Consider the following 24,528-nt stretch of genomic DNA (forward strand, 5'->3'; position numbering starts at 1 on the left):
CAGACATTCTGAGGTGATGTCTCACTTTCTGGCCTGCAGATGGCTAAATTATTGTTCTGTTCTCACTCGGGGCAGAGGAGAGGAGAGAGTGAGATGTCTTGAGGTGCCCTCTCCCTCCCTCTCTCTTTCTCTCCCTCCCTCCCTGTCTTTCTCTGCCTCCCTCCCTCCCTCCCTCCCTCCCAACTTCTCCCTACCTCCTCTTATAAAGGCACTAATCAATCCTGAAGGGCTCTGTGTCACAATCAAGTTACCTCTGTAAGTCCACACCCCTAAATACCAACACGTTAGGAATATTGGGGGATGGGTGATCTTAACTTATGAGTTTTAAGAGGAAACAAACCTTCAGTTTACAGCACAACCAGTCAGAATCTGTTTCTATGCAAGGTTTCCAAAAGTTAAGCCAACACAGCAGCAAAGCCTGAGTAGCCCTGCTTCTGAGGACTTGTCTTACTCATCTTCCCAGTGTTCCAAGACATGAGTAAAGACAGAGGCTCTTGTGTCAGAGGGAAGATTTACATGCTAGTAGGGCAGGGTCTCTTCTTATGGCATCCCCTGCAGCGAGGAGAATGGGCAGGAGAGAGGCCATGGCTTATGTCTTAGGGCAGCCACTGCGAGCATATCCTTGACCATGGTCTCAATACAGCAAACCATGAAACTGCTACAACAAAACTGCATATGTTTATACATCAGATAACCGTTAATTTCCACAGGTGACTAAGTTAATAATAGCTCTTAGGGAAAATAAAACAACCACTGTCATAAATGGACATTCCCACTTAGGGGTCATTTCAGAAACATTAAAACCACGTAAAACAACACAGTGCAAACAGAGCGGTGAGCCTCAAGGAGTCTGATGGGTAGAACAAAGAGGAAAAAACTGGCTTATCAGGAACATTGGTTCTCCGGATTTGGCTTATAAACTCCAGGCCCATGACACCCTATGAACCCTAATGGGCTCCCATGTTCCGTATTCCTCAGCTTGTCCTGAGAGAGAGTTTTCTTAATAACACACGGTCACGTGATTGGTAAGAATTAAACTCTGTTCTTAATTTTTGTTTTACAACTGATTCTATTTAAAAAGTCTATCATTTTCAAATCCATACATTGAAACTGGGGAAACAGTTTTTTTTTGTTATTATAGATTGATTCTTAATTACTATTATTATATGTTTAATCGGCATATCAAGTTGTACAAACTTATGGGGATTTGTGTGACATGTGGATACATGTATAGTTGTTTAATGTTTCTAATTCTGTAAACAGTCATGTTTTGTGGTAAAAACATGTAACATATTTTCTTTCATGTTGTTGGGGAAGTATACAGTGTATCATGACTGTGTACAGTTGCCTTCTAGCACACATTCCCACCAGACCTTATTTCTGCTCCCTACCTACCTGTAACACAACACCCACTGACTACCCTCTCTCTCCCAAAGTGTTATCCAAGTTTCTCAGCCTTCCTGTAGAATTTGTTTGAATTCTTTCCATGTGATTCTAGATCACTTGGCAATTAGAAGAGAAGATAGGTTCTGTTAAATTTAAAGGAACAAGTCGGGTATGTTCTTTATTTACACAGTCAGTCAGCAGATGTAAAGTTATAATACTAATACCCCACAGTAGAAGAATTTTAATGAGAAAATGAAGGAACCGTAGAACTGCAATTTTTCAGTGGGAGTATAATTGAGTCATAAATATTTGACAACCCTGTCTCTTTAAATAATACACGCATTGCATAATAAAAGACACACTGTATAGGGCTAGATGCGGACATATTACTAGATTGCATCATAAGAGACACGCTGCTGCACAGGGTTCGACACAGGCATGTTCCTAGAAATGACTGCACTGCATCCAACTTTGTTGTTTCCTCACACTGTTTCAGATTTTTCAGGTGCTTCCTACTGGTTTGAGGATGGAATTCAAGTCTGGCTTGTGGGTGCCGGTAGGGATATTTCAAGAGCCACGGTGTAAAGCATGGATATTGGTGTTCCCAGACACCGATCTCTCGCAAGCCACTGTCAGGTTTCATGTGTTGGCCTCATTGCCATCTTGTGTCACCGATCAGCCTAAACTGTGGTTCCTGACTTCATACGGAGTTGTGCAAGTGAATGTGGGGGTATGGAAAGCTCCGGCGGACAGTATATGGCTTCTCGAAATACAATGTCAAAATTAGTGTAAAAGTGAATGTGTGATAAATCTGGGATGATTCTGGCAGTGGTTGCTGGTGTTGAATCATACAACATCACTGCATCCTTGGTTCTGAACATGTAGGATGAACCCTTTGCACAGTTCATGATGCTCCAGATCATGTAACTGCAATGGGTGCTACATGAAATAACTTAACTATGGAGCGTTACGGACCTCAGTGCTTTTACTGTACGTACTAAAATTCACGCTTCCAGAAATGCAGTGATTTACTTATAAGACATGGAAACTTGGGGCCTGGTGGGATGGCTCAAGTATTAAGAGCACTGGCTGCTGTTCCTGAGGACCCTGGTTCAATTCCCAGCAACCACATGGCAGCTCACAAAAGTTCCACAGGTACCATCACCCTCTTTGGGGTCGGCAGACACTTGGGCAGAGACATACGTGAAGGCAAAAATTCTCAAAAACTAAAATTACTTTTCAATACTTTCCTATTGTCATTTCTCAGAATGCAAGTATCAGATTAATTTATCTTTAGATTACATTATGTTAGGATTTTGATTTTTAAAAACTGCTATTTGAACTGCTGTCTTAAATTGTGTGTGCACGTGCACACACACACACACACACACACACACACACAGAGCCATTACGTGAAATTTGGCTTGGAATTACAACAGAATTCTCCAAAACTTCTCAAATGGTCTTAACATGTTTCTGTCATTTTATACTACATATGTATATGAATCAGCATTAAATTTTGTTTGCTTTCTTAACTTTAGGGTTTGTTTGTTTATTTAAGAGGCAAAGGGTTACTAGGCTAGAGAGGCATCCCAGCATCACATTCTTGCAAACTGGATGCCTCTGGGTACCATCTTCCTCTTGAGATGCTGTTGCCTGAGGAAGACAGTTGGGAAGTCACCCCATCTGCCCTGTAGCTCACACTTCAATGTTCTTTATGCTTCTACTCATTTCTTGGTAGAGTTTTGTCCTTTCTCCTGCCCACAAGTATGAACATTGCTTACGTTTCCTTTTGTAAGAAATCACATATGTGCAAATCTCCAGCCACCTGCTGACTGTCCATGGGAAAGAACTTCACAGCACAGTTGTTATTTCATGCAGGACTGAAAGGTAAACACGGGTCAGCAGCAGAGCTGCCCACCAGGTTGGCACCTGCCTTTTATGAGTGACATGTCGTTCATATCATCAATCTCTCTCTCTAGTCTCAATCTTAGATTTGAACAAAATATTTTGGGCAACCTGAATTGGTTGTTGCCCTGTTTCTTCCTACTTGGCTCTTCCCTGTAAGATTAGCAACACCATCCCCAACAGATCCTAAACAATGGCATTCATCAGTGTGAGCACGCCTGGTACCCTCCAAGCTCCCTGCTTACCTCGGGCAGATTCCTCAGAGCTCAGTTCTTACACCCGTCCATCCTCCCTCCCTCGGATCACTGCTGCTTCCTTCCTTTAAAACTGCCCAATAAGACGCTGGCAAATAGACAAACCCTCCTCGTGTCTCCAACTGCCGGTCAGTACCCAAAGATTCCTTGAGTCCAATTCACCAGCTGCCTTACCCACCTGCAGCCCCACTGGCGTAGGGCTGGCAGACTCCCCTCCTCATGTCCTGCTCAGCCTGCCGAGTCCCAGCCGGTTTCCCCATCCAACTTCTCCACCCGAGGCAAGCTTGAGCCGAGGCCAGTCGGAGCTGAACCATCAGATTCAGAAATCCCTTATCAAATGGCTACAGCATTGGTCAGTAGAGCAGGGAGATGGAAACAGAGCCATGAGAGGGTTCAGCAGGGCTTTCGGAGACGGGGGACCTCCAGGGCCGCTCATTCGTCTCTTAGTCATTTTCTTTTACCTTTCCATTGAATACTTCATAGTTATTTTTTTCTCTCTCCAAAGGTGAAAATATTACAGTTGGAGTTTCATTTTGTGAATTTAAAGAGAATAAAAGGGGGCAAAAATAACCCCGAAGGTTTAACTATGGATAAAAATAGCCCGGTTGTCTTAAAGTCGCGAAGTGAACATAAGGGACCCTTTGTGATCGCAGGCTGTCTGGAAGCTGGCACCTGTCACCACCCTCTGTCCTCATCCAGAAGAGAGCCCGTCAGAGCGAGGGTTGCTTGCTTAATGGCACCTTGAGAGTAAGTGCTCCCCGTGCCCACCCAACCTGCCACTCTCCACAGCTGTCACTGAGGGGCTCCACTGGCCCCTGCATAAACAGGCCTGCCCGGCAGGACGCCCCGTAGGCGGGCCGTGTGTCATGTGGGCGGCTCACCTGGCTTTGCTGTGGCCGTTCCAGCATTCTTCCTCATTGGACGTGCCCGCTGTCACGCTCTCGTCCTTGCAGATGGTGTAGGGCAAGGCCGACCAGACCTTCTTAGAGAGCTTCAGCTTCTCCTTTATGTCAGTGACCTGGCCGGGAAACCAAGGAGAGACAGTTAGGCTTTGCGTGCCTCTCTGCGTAAGGACGGAACAGAGTGAAGGTGGCTGGCCTGTGATAAGAGACGTACAAACTACCCTTTTAAACAGAATGAAAGCAGGCTGGAAAGCCGATTGCCCAGGAAGACTCCAACCTGCACCTCCCTCCTGTCCCTCCCAGAGATGCTCAGGCTATTGGCTCCCCGCTTTTCCTCTTTTCCGTCCTGTCCCGTCCTTTGAATTGTGTCCTGCCTGGTTTGGGGCCACTCTATTGCAGAGAGTACCTATTGCAAAACACCCTAAATGCATGCTTTAGAATATGTTTCCCCAGTGCCAGATAAATGTTCCGAAGCAATGCACAAACAGACACATTTCCCAGCGGACTATCTGTTTCTGCAAGAAGTAAATGTTGCCGCTAGCTCATCTGCTGATGTCTTCCACTCTAGTCCAGACGACAGGCTCATACAGAACGCATTTGGATGTGAACAGTGAACTCCATCCACCTCAAAATTTCTAGCATGGAAAGGCAACGGTCAATCCAAATACGAGCGTCGATGTGGCTCTGAAAGAGGCAGGAGGTCTCGGTACCAGTGTCTAAGGCGTTTTCAGCTTAGTACTTACTTCCAACCTGTGGGGATGGAGGGGCAAGGATTTGATGCCCTTGTGACTCCGTCATAAACACCCATTTCCATTCATTTCAAGCCGCCAGTGTCCTGACTGTTGAGCCACGATTTACGAACACGGATAGGTAGACGGATACGATGTACCAGTTACAGTTTGCACTGGGTACCCACAAGTTAGTCCTGACCCAAAACACCATAGTTTAGAGATGGGGCCTTGACAGATGTCAGGAAGTCAAAGTGAGTCCGTTCAGATAGTCTCAAAGTCAGGAAGGCTGGATGGAAGATGGGGACCAAAAGGGGAGAATGAAATGAAAATGTAACCGGGGATGAAGATGACCGTCTAGCGACCCCACCCATCCTTTCTGAAAGCCTCAGAAGGAGATGAGGCTGCAGACACCTTGACATGGGACTTCTTGTCTCTCTGGCTCTCAGTCAGACTCAGACTCGATGCCACGTGCAGCCAAGAGTCCGTCTGACACACTTGGTCCTCCCCACATTTTAGCCAGCAGCTTCCGTTGCCTCCTCTCATCTCTATGGCTTTGTGGGATAGGGGCAGGTTTGGAAATTTTCTCATCCTCAGTAGCTGGAAATGATTGGACGACCATTCACCCCAGCTTTTGACTCGGGGAACTCAGAATTCTGACTTATAGAGAAAAAACCTGATAAAGCCAGGACGATTTCGTGACATGTCTTCACATACTGTATTGGAAAATGTCCACCAAGATATTAGTTTAAATTACCCCATCTTGCTATGTGTTCATAGACAATATTGCAAACGCTACATAAATGAAGAGGTCATGATAATGAGTGTCCTGCGAGTCATGACGGCTGCAGCGAGCCTTGGGACTGCCACTGGCCGTGTAAGGAGCCCCTCGTGAGGACTAGCTCTCTCCTGACTGCTCACTGTACCACATCTTATAACCAGGGCATGTTCTCCCTGGCATTTCGGGAGCTATACCTTCTCATTGTACAAGATAACAGCAAAGGAGCAATAAGAAATGTAAATGCTGTTTTAACATTCTGCACCAACACCAGGCGATTCACTAGCAGACTGCAAAGGTAAGAGGCAGACAGTTGAAGAAATGGATGCTGTTAGCCACTGGGCAGGAACAGGCCCGTGATTTTAAAGTATACTGGAATGGCGGGAGTTTATTTCCGGTTTCAGGGAAGTTTTTCAGCTCTCACATTGTTTGGAAATACTTATCTACTCCTACTTGCTATTTTGATTTCTGAATTACAGATATGAGCACTTTGCAATAGTCCCAGACTTGAGCTTTCTGTTTTGTTTTCTTGGCACTTAAGGGCCTGTCACTGTAAGCAAAGCGTTACATTACAAATACTCCAGAACAAATGTATTATGGATGGCTACATCAGTCTGATTCATTATACAGCACAAACTCAAAGGAAACAGAGGGTCTTTATAACAGTTCCCTTTCTTTCCTTGTATCCCAGATGGGTTACGCTAGGGTACATGCATCACCACACTGGTTAGTACTGTTGGTTCAGCATTATAGGAAAAATACTGTCATTACAGCACTGTTTGCAATGGAGAAGTAGGAAGGTTTTTCTCCTATTTTATTGGCATTCTGAAAAATATACTTGTTATTGTTAGTGTTCAGGCATCTGTGCTGGCCTTCCCTTGGGGTTCTGACAGGACTCGCCCTCAGCTGCAGCCACTAAGAGCACCACCTGTGCACATTCACTACGTTCCCTTTTAAAGGGCCCCGCCTTTCTCTCTCTCCCTCTCCCCTCTCTCCTTTTCTCTCCCTCTCTCACACTTTTGTCCCCAAGGACAGATCAGTGTCTGCCCCCTTTCTGTGCCCTTTTCTGTCCCTTCTCTCTCCTCTTCCAGTTAACCTCCTATGTGAGTCCTGTTGTATGCTGCAACTTCTCTTCATGGCATTTTAAAAATTGCAACAGTTGCTCCACAGGAACTTGATCCAAACATACACAGTTGGGGCTCACAGAGAAAACCCAGGCATCTTTTAGGACTTCTCTGGAGTTTGTTTTTTGACAATCTGACTACTGCCTTTCTAGAGCTGTATCCCTTAGCTGAAGGCCCATGGGAAAGTTCACAGGAAGCTGACTCCATGGGAAGCCAGTGGAACCCTTTCTTCTCTGCACCCTAGTGTAAGCCAGAAAATCACAGCAAAGGAAGCAAGGCCATGAGGTAGAATAACCACCAAAGCCAGACATGCGTGAAATCACAGGACAGAGAGGAAAGACATTAGCCCTCTTTACTTTGACAGCTCCACTCAGGAGATGAGCTCGCCTCCAATATTAAACTCAAATTTCATACGATTTCTGAGTTAACTCCAAATTTGCAGCAGGTACTAGGGATAGAGGAACAAACTGAGCAAGGCCATAAATAAATGATCAGACACATCCAGTGAATGAGACATTATATGAGACAACTGGACTCAAATGCTCAAAAGAATGCAAGCAAATAAATAAATCAATAAAGGCAGGAAGACTTCTGTAGATGAGAAGAAACTCTATGAAACACGCCAACCAAATGTCTCGACCCGAGATCTGGAGGCAGGCGCCCGGTTTCAAAAGAGAGTTTGGAGATAATGCTGCAATTCTGAATGTAGGACAGACACTAGTTGATTATATTGAATTAAGTTTCTCAAGGTGCTGTGAGGGGTTCTCTCTTAGGTGGCTCATGCTGAGATATTTAGGGATAAAATGTCCTTATGACCTTTACTTATTTGAAAAGAGAACACTAAACTAAGGCCTTCAGTCATGATTGAATCCAGTAGTGGAGTTTACCAATGCTGACCTTACTGATCTTTTTGAGGCATTTCAGAAATGTTTAAAAAAAATGACAAAACACTGTGTGTGTGTGTGTGTGTGTGTGTGTGTGTGTGTGTGTGAGTGTGTGTGTGTGTGGTGGGTAATGATGTATTGTTAGGAGTCTACCTAGAAGTTACTGGCTCACAGTGTGGGATGACCAACTCTCACAGGAGGGAGCTAAGTCACTTAAATTCACTCTTCACAGCTCTGTCTCGCTGAACTATCCATGCCGCACCATTTGCACAACAGGGACACACAGGTCTCCAGCAGCTAGGACATCTTGTCATCTATCTAGTAAATGGTAGAGATGAGTCGTGGTTTCAGACGTAGACTGAGTAGTTATTCTTAACTACCAGGCTCACAGCATCGTTGCTGACAGTCCTGGCTTCAAAGCCTGAGGCACTGGGTGACACTCCTATGCATATGTCTGTGGATGCAGACACGACTCACTGTGCTCAGGGTGAACACATGGACGCTCCTGTTTCTACTTTTAAAATATAAAAATGTAAGAGGAATTATGCTTTCCTAATATTCTGTGTAGTGATTAATATTGCAGCCAGGCCATATGGAGATGACATTTTCCAGTTGTGAGATGGAACGGAGAAAGTCTTCCACAGCAGTGCATGTGTAGGCCCATGCATGTGTAGATGAGATCCTGTGGTTTTCATCAACGTCTTCAATGCAATAGTGAGCCAAAATATGTTTTGAAGAGAAAGTTTGAATTTCTTTTAAACAATGAAAGCACACAAGAACTTTCACTGAAATGGTTGGTTGAATGCATCACTGTTCTCTTGGTAATACATTTGTCCTAAGATCTTTGTGGATGTCTCAAGCGATGCATAAGTCCTATGTTTTTCTTTTAAACCTCCACATGCATGCCTATGATAAATCTTAACTTGTAAATTATTCATTTTAAGAACTGATAATAACTAATAACAAAAAGGAACAATTACAGCTGCATATTATAATGGAAGTTAGGATAGTAATATTTCTCTACAAGCATCTTCCTGTCATGGACTGCCTTCCCCTCTCTTCATGAGGCAGAAGTGATGTAACACCAGCATTAAGAGGTGAAGGATATACGTGTTCTGTAGTCTTGCGCTCCTGTGGTGTTTTTCATGGTGCATGAGAAGTAGCTTCTGTTGTGAGTGTTGTGTGATTTCAGTTATTAGAATGTACCATCAGATACTGGATGACAGATGTTTGCTGTCTTAGGTAAGAGGGACCAGCACAGTGTGACTGATGGTCATCACCCCACTCAGAAAGGTGTGCAACTCAAAACTTAACAATTTCTTATATCTGAAATTTCCCATTTAATATTTCCAAAACATAATCAGCTGTTGTTAACTGACTTCATAGAAAGTGAGGTCATGGATAACTGGAACTACATTTTTTTGTCCTATGGGTATAGGTCTTTTATCTGCGTGCGTTTCTGTGTACTTGCTGTCCATGGAGGCCAGAAGAGAGCATCAGATCCTCTGGGGCTGGAGTCACAGAGTGCTGTGAGCCACCATGTGGGTGCCGGGAGGGAACTGAACCTGGGTCCTTTGGAAGAGCAAGCAGTGCTCTTAACCGCCGATCTGTCTCCCTAGCTCTCTTCCTAAGACATTGTTGTGTCTGTGGCATGTGGATACAGGCTTGCATCATCTCATGATCAAACCAGGGGAAGTTTCATTGGTTCAAACACTCATCATTTCTTTGTGGTGACAACAGATGCCTGTATCTCTTCAAGTTTACTTTCCATGCCTCTGCAACACTATGGGGGTAAGAACAATAAAAAATTCTTCGTAAATTATTATCCCCAGAAGTGTTTGCTTTGGGAGTTCATAGAGCATACGACACATGAGTTCAGTAGGGGTAATAAAAAACTTAAGCGTAAACAATTGGAAGTACATAAAGTGCCTATGACCCTGAACATTTTGCTGATGGGGTTGCAAGATCAGAAAATGTAGAGATGGCTTGCCTGACCACAGGGGCTCACCTGGCTTGTTTAAAATTAGTGATTTGGCAAGCAAAAACAACCAGTAACGTTTAGTGACTCCAGTTTAATGAGACAGGAAGGAGGAGAAAATTTTCTTCTGATACATCGGGTGGAGTAAGGAAAAAGAAAAGCCTTTGCCACCAGGGTTCCTTCATTAAGCGCTTGCGCCCCTTGATAGGTCAGAGTTTATGCTAGGCTGAGGGTATAAAGATGGCTGCCTTTGAAGGGTGTGTAGCTGCACCGTTTGGTGGCTGTGAATAGATCCTCAGGTAACAGGGTCGTGAGGGAGCACAGGCTTATGAGAATCTTGGTACAAATTTATCTGTAAGCCTTTCCGGGGAATACTGTCTCCCTCTTAAACAAGAGAGGCTCCACTGATATTGTCTCTCTGCGACTGTTGAATCCCACCATGGGAACAATTAGGAGCAGCAAAATTAGTAATTCTATCCAGAGGGCTTAAAACTAAAGACACAACATGTCCTCTCGGTTTTCACCCCATGATTTTACCCACGCAGCAAAATAGCTTTCAGCCTCTGCTTCAGACTAGAGCTACATTTACTAAGAGCAGCTGGATGGTCCGTGGCTCCCAGGGAACAGCTGCTCCACATCCTGAGACTGAGCAAATAGCACTTAGTGTGTATCGGGTGCTTAATAAATATTTGTTGAGTGAACACATACATGAGCAGCATTGGCAATTACCTGCTACGGGAATTAAGATTTTAAACAACTATCGATTATCTGCCAACTCCGGCCATCCAGACTTCCCTTTGGGAGGCCAGAAAGACACGGGCAAATTCAGTCAGGCTTTTAGAACAAACCTATTTCCTTGATGGGATTACAAACAGAGCAAAAGGGATCTCAGAGGATCCCTTCAATCCTCCAGTCGGGACCACAGGCTCTTGTCAGTGTAGACGGCAGCCACGGGTTATTTATGTGTGGTGTTGGGAGGAGAGTCTCAGGGGTCTTGGCAATCCCGGCTTGTGGGTAATCATGAGAATTTGAGTTCCATCTTAAACAGTCTTCACAACCCTGCGTAGCACCCCAGAGGCTTATTTTTTGGTTTTCTGAGCAAGACATCTACATAACCCTCATTTTGGGGTGGTCTTTGAACTTTGTTGTAACCTTTGTCTCCAGTGAGGATTACTTGACAGACATATTTGCCTTTCTTCTTATTCAAGAGATTCACTCATGGCTGTCTGTCCAGTCATCAAGATCCCTCCCCTCATAGGATCTTTCCTAGGCAGCCACCCTGAAAGGACCACCTGCTGTCCTGCGCCAACCACCCCTGAGCCCCAGTGTATTTTCCCAACTACCTGTTCTGTGCAGCTGGCCCCATGCCTATTTACTTATGGCTTCAGAAAGATTTAAGTGTGCTTACTTCATCTGTATAAAAACATAATGTAATCAGACGTAAATAATATATACCATATCTTTAGAAGAAGTAGGTGATTAATATTTAAAGGGCTATACACTAAATAATACATAATAAGGGGGAAAACAATGTAAATATTTTATAGGCTGAAGGTCATTTGTTAGCTTTGGAATACAGTCTGCTTAAAGACACAAAGTCTGGCCACTCCTCTACTTGTGTAAATTAAGAGAAAATCGGTGAATTTAGCCATCTCTACAGCTTAAGAGTTCACTAGTCCAGTTTTGGAGACAGCAGCCTTGTCGAGATTTACTTCAAGAGAAGAGTCAGCGGGTCATTCAGTTTCTCTGCTACCCATGAAGCCAACCTCACAAGCCTTGCCATATCTGCGCCCCCGGTGAGGAAAGAAGCTCTGGGAACGTATCTGCTCACAATTTCTCTCACACTTGGAAACACATGGAGTCTAGAGAATTTCAAGTTCCCAAGTAGCAGAGGGAATGCTATTTTTTTTTCCAACCTGGCCAAATATCTATGAATAAGGTAGATAGGGATTAGGATTTACAGATGTCTCGGAAATCAGCGAAGAAAGCATGCTTAATTTACTGTATTTACGTTATAAAGCCTGGGCTCGGGTGCACGCCGTCCCTTCATTCCTGCGGGCATCTTACTCACAGGACATCAGTTTTCTACTTCCTAAATTTCTTTTTTTAGAGTGTATGAAACTCTCTGTTTTCCCATGCCTCAGAGTGTCCCTGTTTGTCCTATAATGTTTAAGTTTTTAGAGCACTCTGTAGAGAAATAGTTTGTACCATGTTTTTCTCTCAGGAAACTTCCATCTAAGTCTTGGGGGCGACAGCAGGGACTCTGTTGAAACGAGCCTGTCAGTGAACCTAAAGCAGATTTTGCCCACATAATGCACCCAGCATCTACTGTATCCTCAAGTCACAATGTAACTTGAAAACAACCCCACATTCTGGTCTTTACCATGCACTCCCAGGGAACTTAGTGGCAGTGTCTAGTCTATTGCCATGTGACATATTTTCTCTCCTGTGGGATGGCACTTGTAACCTTGCTCCCTAAGGAGACAAACACTCACACATTTTGTAGGGGAAAAATAAGGAAGGATAAAAACCCAGTAGGAAGCGAGAGAAGCCTTGATGGTTCTAAAAGACGATGTTTAGTTCTGTTGACTTTCTCAGGGGATTGGGAATTGGATGAAAAGTTTAAAGAGTGAATTATCCCCTCTGGCTTCTGGAGTTTTTTTAGCTGAATGATCATACTCTATGAAGGGCATGACCTGAAGAAGACAGATGGGATCTTCACCAGGCAAAATACTGATCCTCAAAGTGAATTAAATATTGGCAACATCAGACATATCTTCCTAAGCTGTTCAGGTCATACACACACACACACACACACACACACACACACACACACTCATACACACACACTCACACATACTCTCTCACACACACACACACTCTCTCACACACACTCACACACTCATATACACACTCACACACACACTCACACACACTTACACACACTCACTCTCACACACACACTCACACACTCATACACATACACACACACAGTGTATTATATGTTTGTACTTAATGTGCTAATTGTACCTCATTGCCTGTGATATTATGTTCTAGTCAAGAAAGAAGGTGTGTCACATGTCCTTGAGCAGAGGCAGTGTGTTTTTGAGCTAATACCAGTTGAATTCAATAGTCAAGAGAAAAGGGAAGGCATTTAGTACCCCGAAGTTCAGACAAAAAATCAAAGAATCACTTTGCCCAGGAAGCAACTCAATTGCAGCATTATTTGTTTTTTAAGGTTTAAGATCATGAATGACACAAGGAGTGGTTTTGTTGTTGAACTGTCAACTCTTGAAGCACAGCAGAGCTCCTAAGCTTCACAATTTAAGATCTGCCTAGATTGCATCCAAATGTTCCCTCTGCCATCCTCCAGGGTCTACTGATAGAGGGCTTGGGATTTCTTGTGTGATCTGAAGCACATCTCTTCCCTACTCTGGGACGTTCTGGGAGTCCTCATGGACATCCCAACCACAGACAAATCTACTTCCTCCTCGTGATTGAGACCGCACCCTCTTGCTTTTCTCTGCACATTCACAAACTCTGGTTGAGTTGTTCCTCCCATCCACCCTCGCTTCTGATCCGTTTCTGGCCTTTGGTATGAGATGTCTTTGTTCTCTCAAGCTCTGCTATGGACAGCACGCCTGTCCTTGGCTCACTCTGGCCTCCCTCACTTTGTAGATGTTATTTTGGCCGCATAGACACAGACATCTCCGAGGAGCTGCCATGATCTGTGAATTGTGACAAGAGCCGATTCTAAATTAGGTTATTAGAAATGCGGTCTTCATCATGTAGGAGAGGGTGATCTCAGGTGCAGCTGCACACAAAAGGAATGAATTCAATATTTTAAACAGTTTTCTGAGGCACATGAATCAGGTTAGGTATTTAAACACTGAGCTCTGCTCCGTCCTTCACCACTGTAGCCAAAGAATGACAACCTTGGGAGGTTCTTTGTGGTTCAAAGCCTGAGTTTCTCTATTTCCCATTGTAGTCTGCAACACCATGGCGGTGTAGTGGTGCTCTGAATATATACTCAGTCTAGGGATTAATTAGGAAAGCACCAATTTTGTCAATATATAGAAAGTTTGAATGTTTTGAGCATCTAGTCTTGCTGAACATTTTTGTTCCTTTGCCAACTAGCTCTTCCCTGTGCAACCCCTTCAGAGGGACTTTGGTGGCATACAGGAAATTGAAACAGAGGCCCAATTTTTACTTCTGTGTGTGACGGACATAACCTCCTGAAGTTACTCTTAAAATATTGAAATTTCATCTTCAGGAGATGAAGCCTAAGATGTGACATGCATGTCCGCTAATTAAAAAGGGAGGAGGGCGCTGAGGAGACCGCTCAGCTGGTAACTCGCTTGCCTCTGAAGGAGCAGTGCCTGGGGTTGCCTCCCCGAGCTCAAGTAAAAAATGCCATGTATGGTTGGCACACTTCACATCTCAGTGCAGATCCTGGGATGTGCTGGTCAGCAAGCCGAGATTAACTGAAGAGTTCTAAGCCAGTGGAGACACTCTATCCCAAGGGAGATGCTTGGGGTTCCTGGGATGACATATGCGGTTGTCCTCTGGCCTTCATACCCATCGTCTACTTGTGCACCCACACATGCATGAACACCACACACACACGCACACACACACACATGCACGCACGCGCATGCATGCACACACACACGCACACACTCACGGGGTGGGGAGAGAATGTGAGAGGTATTTTACTGCATGTTTGGGTAACCCTCAGAATTTGTCATTTGGGTCTGAATAACTGGGCCTTTATTCTTCCACAAGACATATGAACAGTAAGGATATGCATTCTGCTCTGTTTCTCTGAGGTGGCCACAGATATCTGGAACTTAGCAAGAAGTAAGAAATATCTTTTGGCTCAACTGAGCAGTGTAGTTGTATGTCCTTCCCCACTAAGACTATGCAAACCTGGTTCCATCCAACAGCAGGAGCTCACAAAGATGAACCCCCTGGGACAAGCAGCTTAGATGCAACTCTGAAGAGTATCACTAGATCATAGATGCAAATCAGATTTATCTATATTCCAAAGCCATTTAGGGTAGACGCGGTTGTCCTAAATCTTTTATGGAATAGGCAATAGAAAGCACATAAATCTTTTTAGATGCATGGGATCTGATTTATCCATAACGATGTAGACTGGTACTGTGTGGAGCATAATAAATGCTTCCTTTGCATCAATTGTTTCATATTTGTGATACGACATGAAGTCTTGGGTTGAGATGAGAAATTTTTTTTTTTTGAGTTTAACTGAGTGACTTTGGCCTAGTGGAATTCTAAAAACAGTGGAATCATACACTTAATCACACACACACATACACACACACACACACACACACACACTCACACACACAGCTATCCCAGCACTCCCGGTATGTAAGCTTTAACTCAAATACAAGGCTGTGTGATGGGGGAAAGAAGGAAATGAACTGAGGGAAGATCCTCTCTGTGGGTTTCATTTTGCTTGTCTTAGAACTCTTCTTGACACCCAGTGCCATTTAGGTTCTCTACAGAGTATGCATTTTTGCAGGGTTCCTTGGATTTTCCCCAGTTCTGATGACTAGTGGATCTTTTTCTCAGTCTCCAACCAGCATTCTGACAAGCCACTGCTGTTTTTGTTCACCACATCCCAGGAGATGACTGCTCCATCTGCCAGTGCAACGTCTGGCTTACCTCCTCAGTAGAAGAGTACAGGAATGAATGAATGGATGGATGAATGAACAGAGTAGGCTGAAAAGGACATTTAGATTCTGAATCTTCAACTGAAATTGTAGATGTGGACAGTGGCAAAGACTATAATCCTAGCCCTTGGGAGCCTGAGGCCAATTGGAAGAAAAAAATCTCCTTGTGGATCACCTGAATTCATAAACAAATGGTTTCTTGGGGTCTATGGGTAATCACTTCAACCATAACTCCCCCACACACCTGTTTAGAATCTACAATGTCCTGAGTGTTTAAAGTTCCTGGGCATGCAGATATAGAAACATCAAGTGGCCTCTGTGTTTAAGGCATGGACCACACGAGAATCATAGGCTGACACTCTATGATCAGGGAGGAAGTGTGAAGAGGCAGCCATTGATCCGTAGCTTGAGGGACCTGCAGGTGTCTGTGGGTAGACGACCCGATGAGATTTGTTTGTGGCAGGGGACCCTTGAAGTCCATAGATGTGAAGTGTCTCCTACAGGGAAGAAAAGCCACAGAGGCACATGTGCTTGGCCATGACGTTGGCGAAATTGCATAATCTCACAAGAAACTGGTTTCCAAATGGACATGAGTTCCTCCTTTCTGTAAACAAGCCCCTCCTAAAGTTTAGCCCCTGATAAAGTTTAGCAAGTGAATACATTGCTATAGTACTTGGGACTGGAAGTCCTTAATGAGGAGACACATCACCACAGGGACAGATGGCATAGAGTGACTCAACTGTACTCTTTCTTGGAAATCAAGCTTTTACCCCTGTGAGGTAAATTACCTGTTCCTGGGAGCCATCTGCTACTTAAAGATCCAATTTACCCCATGGGGCACCGACCATGTACACCTCCTATGATTAGATCCAAGAGACACAGGAGTGCTGACTCTCACCTTTACATTGGAAGCAGACAAAGGTGCTAAGGATAAATGCCACAGGTCCATTGTGTCTCCTACAAGATACAGAGATGCAGGCAATCTATCTTTATAGCTCAGTGAGAGAGAAACCACCCCGAAAACTGGGTAAACAAGTATTCTGGACAAGGAAGTGATTAGTGACAATCGCTAGAAATATAATGAGAACCACAGATGCCATGTACGTCTGTAATTTACAAATTTCCAGCTCCTATAATGAAAACTTTAATTTAAATTAATTTTAAGAATATGTTTGGAGACAGGAATGAAGGTGTATGCATTTAACTCTGGCATTTGGAAAGCCAGAGTTGGGAGGCCATATAAGTTTAAAGCTAGACTGCTCTCATAGGGCCAGCAAGGGCTACATAGTGACATCATGTCTGGAAAAAAAAAAGCTTAGATAGATAGATGATAGATAAATGATAGATAGGTAGGTAGGTAGATAGATAGATGGTGCGTAGGTAGATAGGTATATGATAGATAGATGATAGGTAAATGATTTGAAGATAGATGATAGGTATGTAGACAGGTACATGATAGATAGGTAGGTATATGATAGATATGTAGATAGATAGATGGGTAGATAAGTAATATATCTTAATTTAATTAATTTAATTTAATCCAGCATACCTCAAATGTTATGTCTTCGTCATATAATAATGGAACAGTCTATGTTTTTTTGGTACTAAATCTTTGCAACCTGGCTTGTACTGTAAACTTATAGTTAATCTAGACTTAGTCTAAGACACCTCCAGTGTGCAGCAGCCAGGAGAGGGTGGTGGCTGCCATATTGGATGGTACAGTACCCCAGTCAGCTGTTTATAATACGTTAGCAAATCACAGAATTAAAGCTGGGCTGCAGTACAAGCCTGAATGGGTTCCAGCGTACTTCTAGGATGGTTTCCATTTACATAAATGGGAACATGTTGGATTCAGACTTATGACATCTGTCACTATTTTGCCTATACACAGAACTTTTTGGCTTATATTTGCTTTTTTTTTTTTTTTTTTTTTTTTTTTTTTTTTTTTTTTTGAAATACAACAATCACCCAGTAAATCACATAGATCAGAGCTTGATGAGCATCCAGCAAGATGCTCATGTAACAAACTATCAAACATATTTCTTAAAAATAGTTTCTTTGCTTTTGTTTCTTCAAGACAGGGTTTCTATCTGTAGCCCTGGCTGTCTTGGAACTAGGTCTGTAGACTATGCTGGCCTCGATCTCAGAGATCCTCCAGTCTCCAACTCCCAAGTGGTGTGATTAAAGGTGTGTGCCACCACTTCCCAGCTCCTAAAAATAGATTTTTAAAAAAAGATTTGTTCATTACGTATACAGTGTTCTGTCTACATGTGTCCCTGCAGCCAGAGAGGGTACCAGATCCCGTTCCAGGGGTTGTGAGCCACCCTGTGGTTGTTGGGAACTGAACTCAGGACCTTTGGAAGATCAGCTCCTGCTCTTAACCTAGGAGCCATCTCTCCAGCCATAGAAACAATTTTTTTTAAAAAAGTATTTTACTTTTAATTCTGCCTCCCTCACCCCGTGTGTGTGTGTGTGTGTGTGTGTGTGTGTGTGTGTGTGTGTGTGTGTGTGTGCGCGCACGCGCGCGCAGGGCTTGTCCACAGAGGTCAAAGGGGGCATCAGATGCCTTAGAGCTGGAGCTACAGGTGGCTGTGAGCTGTCTGGCAGGAGCGCTGGGAATGTAAAAGTCAGCGAGAACTCATAACCCCGGGAGCTCTTATATAGGAAAATCGGTTTAAACGGTCTTATTCAATCTCTCTTTGCCTTAAAATCCCACTAAGGAGCAGTTTCTCATGAGGTCACTGTAATTGGGAATTATAAGGGAGTACATGTTGGCTCCAGCATGTGCACAGATTTAAAATAAAAGGCTGTCACAAACTTGATACTAAAGGCTGCCCTGAATAGCCTGACACCTTTTCTACTCAACCCAACCAAAAGGCTTGACGGCTTGAAGTCTTGAAAAACCACCCTCACCAAGGCCACCAGATGGCAATATTGTCCAATCTTTGTTCCCCTTAAACCCAACACACACACACACACACACACACACACACACACACACACACACACACTTCTGCCCAGCCTTGTCCCAGGGAATAAAACTGTAGATTGTTCTGCTGCATATTACACTGACAACCCTGTTATTTTAAACTTGAGGCTGACAGGCTGTCATTTTAATGAGGTCTGCCAGAACCAAGGTTAACCAAAGCTTTATTTCCCTACAAAATGTTAAGGCCACAGTTCTAAAAGGGGGCTGTGAAATTTTATGTTATTGATACTTGCACTGACCGTACAAGTTTTAAGATATTTTTGACGAGTAGAGCTACATGACGAATATAGACATATGTTTATACAGCGAGCCGAATTCGTCATTACAGCCAGCTCACATTTCTCCCAACAGACCTTTTTTACATTAGTTATATTCTTGCAAAAGAAGAAGAAAACTGCTCTTCTTTACAGCTATCTGTTTTGGTCTATTTTGAAGCCCGGGTGTATATTTTTAGCATTTGACTTCAAACTTAATGAGTCAAAGGGAAATTTGCAGCTTATTTCAATGCCATTAATATTCCAAATGAAATCAAGGGTAGTATTTGATTATTTCTGGGAAAGAGGCTTAGAGCCAGAGTGGCAAAACTAAGCTCAATTTTTTTCTTATAATGGGTGCTTCCACAGTGCACGATTGTTAATGGCACTGTAATTTATTTCCTTTCCCTGGAAATGGCTTTTTAGGTTGATCAAGAAAGTATTTAAAATCAGTTGCTAACTATGACACTATTAAAAACATTAGAAACCACCTTTCCCCAAGTGATTTTGCTAACATTTTTTATGCCATATCTTTATACTCTCTTCAAAGGTAATTTTTAAATATTTAACCAGTCTTCTTTATGGAAATGGTGATGTATATCCCACACATACTGGGTTCATTCTCCATACACAGAATTTACTTGGAGTGTGTATGGCCATCATTGACCCTTGTCGTTGACTGGAGACTTGCCTGCTAGGGGGTTTACATGCTTGGGTGGGTGTTTGATTTCCAAAGTGAGCCTCTGATAAATGAGTTTCATGTGTTGCCGATGCCAGCGGAATTCAGGGAACACTTCCTGCACACACCCCAGGTAGGAGAAGCTGCGGCTGGTGTTTACAAAACCTAGGTGACCTGGGGGCCAGCACCGTAATTTCTAGGACGAAATGCAGCATTGAAAGTGTGGGTTTCTCACTCAGATGTGCTTACTCTCAACACGCTGGAGCTGGCGAGATGGCTGGGCAGACCAAACATCACAGGTGCTGCCGCCTGATGGTGACCTGAGTTTCATTCCTGGAGCCATGCAAGGCGGAAGGAGGGTGGGAACTGACTCTACAGCGCTGTCCTGTGATCGCCACATGCATTCCTTAGCAGTGTGCTGTCACACACGCAGACGTGCACGCGTGCGAGCGCGCACACACAGAGTTTAGACATGCCAATCAACCAGGCCTGAGAGCTCTCAAGATGGAGCCTGGTGTACCTTTCCCGGGCCGTGAGCCCACAGAGGCCTCCTTCTTCAGCTACTTCTAATCTAGTTGGGTCCCTGAGGTGTGTATCCGACACGGACGCTGCTATCGTGTTGATAATGGCAGTGATGCTCGGCACACCTGGCGGATGCTAGCGGGGATACCAGGTGATCTCCCATACAGAGTGTTGAAAGGACTTATTTGCGTCTCCTCTTTGCGCTTGAGCTAACTGGGCATCACAGGTCTGTGGTGACATTTTGGTGTAGCTCCACAAGCACTTGCTGTGTGGCCGGCATCTTGTTAAGCCCTTCGCTTGTACCTCACTGGCAGTCATTGCAACCCTAGAGGAGCTGCGTCACCTAGCCTTGGTCCCATGGCACACAGTACAGGGTTGGGATGTGAGCAGGCATGCGGCACCAGAATCTACATCTCACATGGGTTCCAGCAACAGAGCGGGGAACTAGAGCGTGCTGGTGCATCCCATAGCCCCGAGACCTAAGCAGAGGGCATGGCTTTCAAAAAGGGTGGAAAATACACCTAGAGTCGGGTGGGAAGAGCCAGGAGTTCTGGGAACCTTCGTGTCTCACTAAAATTTTCCCCAACACTGAGTCTAGTAGTTCTCCAAACAGGCCCTTAGTTTTCAGACTTTTGTAATACTACACAGTTAGAGCTACTCACCATCTCTAACAATATCCTTTGTTAGAAGGCTCCCGACAAATAAAGCACCACACGGTTTAAAAGATAACAACATTTTCTCCCTGGCGGTCCAGAAACCGAAGATCTGAGTATGGATCTGCACAGCAATGAGTTATATTGGGCTTCAGTTCCTCTAAATTATTATCTACCCATCATCTATGTGTCTATAATTTATCTACTAATCTATTGTCTATCATCTATGTATGTATGTATGTATTTATACATCATCTATTATCCATTCATCCACCTGTCTATCCATCATCTATTCATCCATCCATCCATCCATCCACCCATCCATCCATCATCTGTTTATTTTCATTCATCCATCTAGCTGTCTGTCTATCCATCATCTATTTATCTATCCATCATCTATAGTCTACCTATAGTCATTTTATTTTTTGTATTCTCACTTCTATTTTATTTTTTTTAAATTACTTATTTATTTATGAGATGGCCTCATGTAACCCAGGCAGGCTTGAACTGATGATATAGTTGAGCGTGACCTTAAACTCACGGAGATTCTCTGCCCTACCTTTCAACTGCTGAAATTCCAGGTGTGAACCACCACTCCTTGCTCTACTTTTAAAAAACTATTATTGTTATCTCAACCACCAGCAACAATAATAATTCTCTGTTTTCTCATTCTACACAGAGAGCATTGTAAATGCCTGCCAGGCCCTTTCTGTAGCATCCAAAGATAGAAGTCCTAAAAGCCATCCCTTGCTTTGAAAATGGAAAATGTGTTCTCCTTCTGGATCTTTAATTCACAAAACAGCACAGACCATCTCCTCCTCAGGGCTTCCACAACAAAAGTGGAAGGCACTCCCTTAGGTACAGACAGAGGGTGGGAATCTGGTCCCTCATATTTAATGGATTGTATCTACCAAAATCACATTAGAAACCCTCTCCTTGAGACAATTTCTCTTATGAAATGGAAAGTAGTAAAGGAAACAAAACTTCCCCACCTTGCCATGGGAGCCCTGTGGGACCAGACGGAGCTCTGTTTTTCCCTATTACACTGTACTCGGGAATAAGGTTGAGGAGCCAGGCAGTAAATCTGATCTGGCCAAATCCTGAGCAAAATCACCTTTTCACCGCAGATAAGTGTAAAAACAGTAGTGCCCGCACACAGAACCCTGGAGATAAAACACCAAGGGCTTGCTGCTAATAGATGTGGTAGCTAAGCCGTGGTACATTGAGAATAATCACTCTCACTCACTACCAGATCTCAGCACAAGGAGCAGAGAGTGTAAATAATTAGAGTCGTGATCACGTCTTGTTAGCCTTGATCTTGGCTTGTTTATCTGGTCCTTTAGGAAGAGTCATGCATTATTCCTGATAGTCAAGGAACCACAGAACAACAGCTCCCAAACTCCGAGAGAGTGGGGTGTGGCTGTTAACAGGGACAGTCTCTAACCACTCAGATTTTCCTTGGGAATCTGTGAGAGTCCCCGTTTTGGTAACTGTACCTTACTATCAGAACTATTTCTGAAATTTTCTATCATTCTACAGTGATTCAGAGTCAACATGCTTCATTTTTCTCATTCATTTTAATGTGAATAAAAGAGAAGCTGTTTTTTAAAAATGTTTTCATTTTCTTATTTTTTTTTCCAAATTATTTTCTATATGGCAAGCTAGCACTATCTTTGGTCAAAGTCACAACCATGAAAACAAGGCTAACTATATCTATAGCTTGAAGGGTTAACTTTCCTCGTGCCATGGAGACACTGGAAAAGGCTTGGTCTCTGATTTTTCATGAGTTAAAAATCCATAAATATTTCAAAGTGATCGTTAAACAACAACAACAACAAAAACAAACCAAAACCAAAAACCAACCAACCAAACAAACCCCCACTTTTTCCTTGATCAATGGCTAGGGTATGTGTGGCCTGAGCCTATCATCTTGGCCCTGGGGGACTGAAGGAGAACAGAGTGTTTGTGACTAGGCTGGGCTCAGCCCAGGTTTGAGATGGTTCTTTTCCTGTACAAGGCAGTGGCCTGGTTCACAGGGCTTTTCCAAAGACAAACAGAAGTGGGTGTTACTTATGGGAAGTTACATAATGGCAGCATCACAATGAAAATCCCCCTTCTTCACTGCCAAGAAGAAAGCCTAAACTTCAGAAGACTTAACATTGATGCCCAGAGCCTTTTCTTGGAGTAGTGTGGCAGTGTATGCAGCTTGACTGTTAGACAGTACCCCCAGAGTAGGACTCCCTTCAACCTGATTAAGAGGAGGTTTAGATTAGAGAATATGGAGAATACTGGAAAATCCCAGGAACTGCATAGAGGTTTCAGGAGCTAAGAAGCCTTTTCCAGTCAACTGATCAACATAATGGCACTGGGGTCTCCATGACTACTGGGAAACTTCATTTCCAGAAAGTCCCTTACCCTCAACACACACCAACTCTAACACCCAGGACAGGTGCAAATGGAGACAAGGGACCTCCCAGGGCACATTCAGGCTGCAACCTTACTGGAAGAAACTGTAAAATTTCAAATGTAGTCTAGCTTCGTATGCCCAGGTTTTCATTTCTTCTATGACGCCATGGCAGATTGTCACGATGCCTTAGTCCCACCGAAATGAGTTTTCTAAGTCTTTATTTTCTTAATTTAATTTTTTTTGGGGCATACTGTGTATTGTCATAACGTTGTCCATGATCTACGCCTTTAAGGACAACGGGAGTGGCTGCCTGGCTGTGTTCATGCATTTTGTTAATTATAAACGCCTAAGCACTGTTTGTATGTGAGGTTAGGGTTCATCAAGAGTTTTTTTTCCCCCATGGGGAGGATATGCAGCGAAACAGTGGCACGATGTAAAATCTGATAAGAACTGGGGAGAGGATAGGCATTGCATGTAAGAGGGGTTACAGCTGGCGTGTGTGTGTGTGTGTGTGTGTGTGTGTGTGTGTGTGTGTGTGGTGTGTGTGCGCGTGTGCTCGTCTGTGTGGTGTGTTGCCCACAGGTAGCACTGGCTCTGCTCGATGCCAGTTAAAGCGAGAGGAAATGGGGCAAAGATAAGATATTCACTCACAGTAAGGTAGGAAGGCTACAAAACAAAAAAGGTACTTGGTAAAGCTTAATGGGTACTTTAATTCCAGGACCATTCATTGACGTGTGTGTTTGTGTGGTGTCTTACAGGCCATGCAAATAGCTCCTGGCAAGTGAGACACATCAAGTGTCCGAGATACAGACATCCCGTGTCCCCAGGACTGCTCAGGGTTTGGTGGGAAGTTCATGCAGGGGGCCTATTTAAACTGAATCTTGATGAATTAGTTGCTCTGTGTTGGGAGGATGGAGGAGCCATTTCAAGTTGAATCTTATAGAATGGGTTAGGGATGAGCCTGTGATGGAAGAATGGATTGGGCAAGGCTCTAAGAAGGAGAACTCCATATTCAAAGTTTCATGTGGGTGGAGCCCACTCAGGCTTGGAAAGTATTTTGCAGTAATTGAAAAGGGAGTGCCTGGATTGGAGAAGTAGGAGCTGTTTCTAGAGTAGGTGGATCCCAGCAGATCCAATAAGATTTGAGAGCCTGAAGTGAAGGGGAGAGAACAGCATAGCCAGGGACTCAAAGAGAATAGTTCTAGGAAAGCCAAGCCAGGTGTGATGGCCTGGCTGAAGGTGGTGGGCGGGTGGGTATACAGTGTGGACAGTAGCCTGGTTGAGCGTGATGATGGGCGGTAGATATGCAGTGTGCTATTCACACTTAGCACAAGATGTACAGGTAGACAAGATGTACAGATTGACGGTTATGAACTAACTGGC

The 24,528-nt window shown here is 43.8% G+C and overlaps 1 protein-coding gene across 1 annotated transcript in view; it reads right to left on the reverse strand.

Annotated features, from left to right (window-relative positions):
- Window positions 1-24,528, reverse strand: part of Gpc6 (glypican 6) — a 948,689-nt gene that overhangs the window by 14,121 nt on the left and 910,040 nt on the right. Inside the window, exon 7 of the mRNA XM_051195229.1 lies at window positions 4,430-4,566. Within this exon, the coding sequence (XP_051051186.1) occupies window positions 4,430-4,566 (137 nt within the window). The remainder of the gene's footprint in view (window positions 1-4,429; window positions 4,567-24,528) is intronic.

The sequence above is a fragment of the Phodopus roborovskii genome, unplaced genomic scaffold, assembly GCF_943737965.1.
Source record: "Phodopus roborovskii unplaced genomic scaffold, PHOROB, whole genome shotgun sequence".
NCBI classification, from domain to species: Eukaryota; Metazoa; Chordata; class Mammalia; order Rodentia; family Cricetidae; genus Phodopus; species Phodopus roborovskii.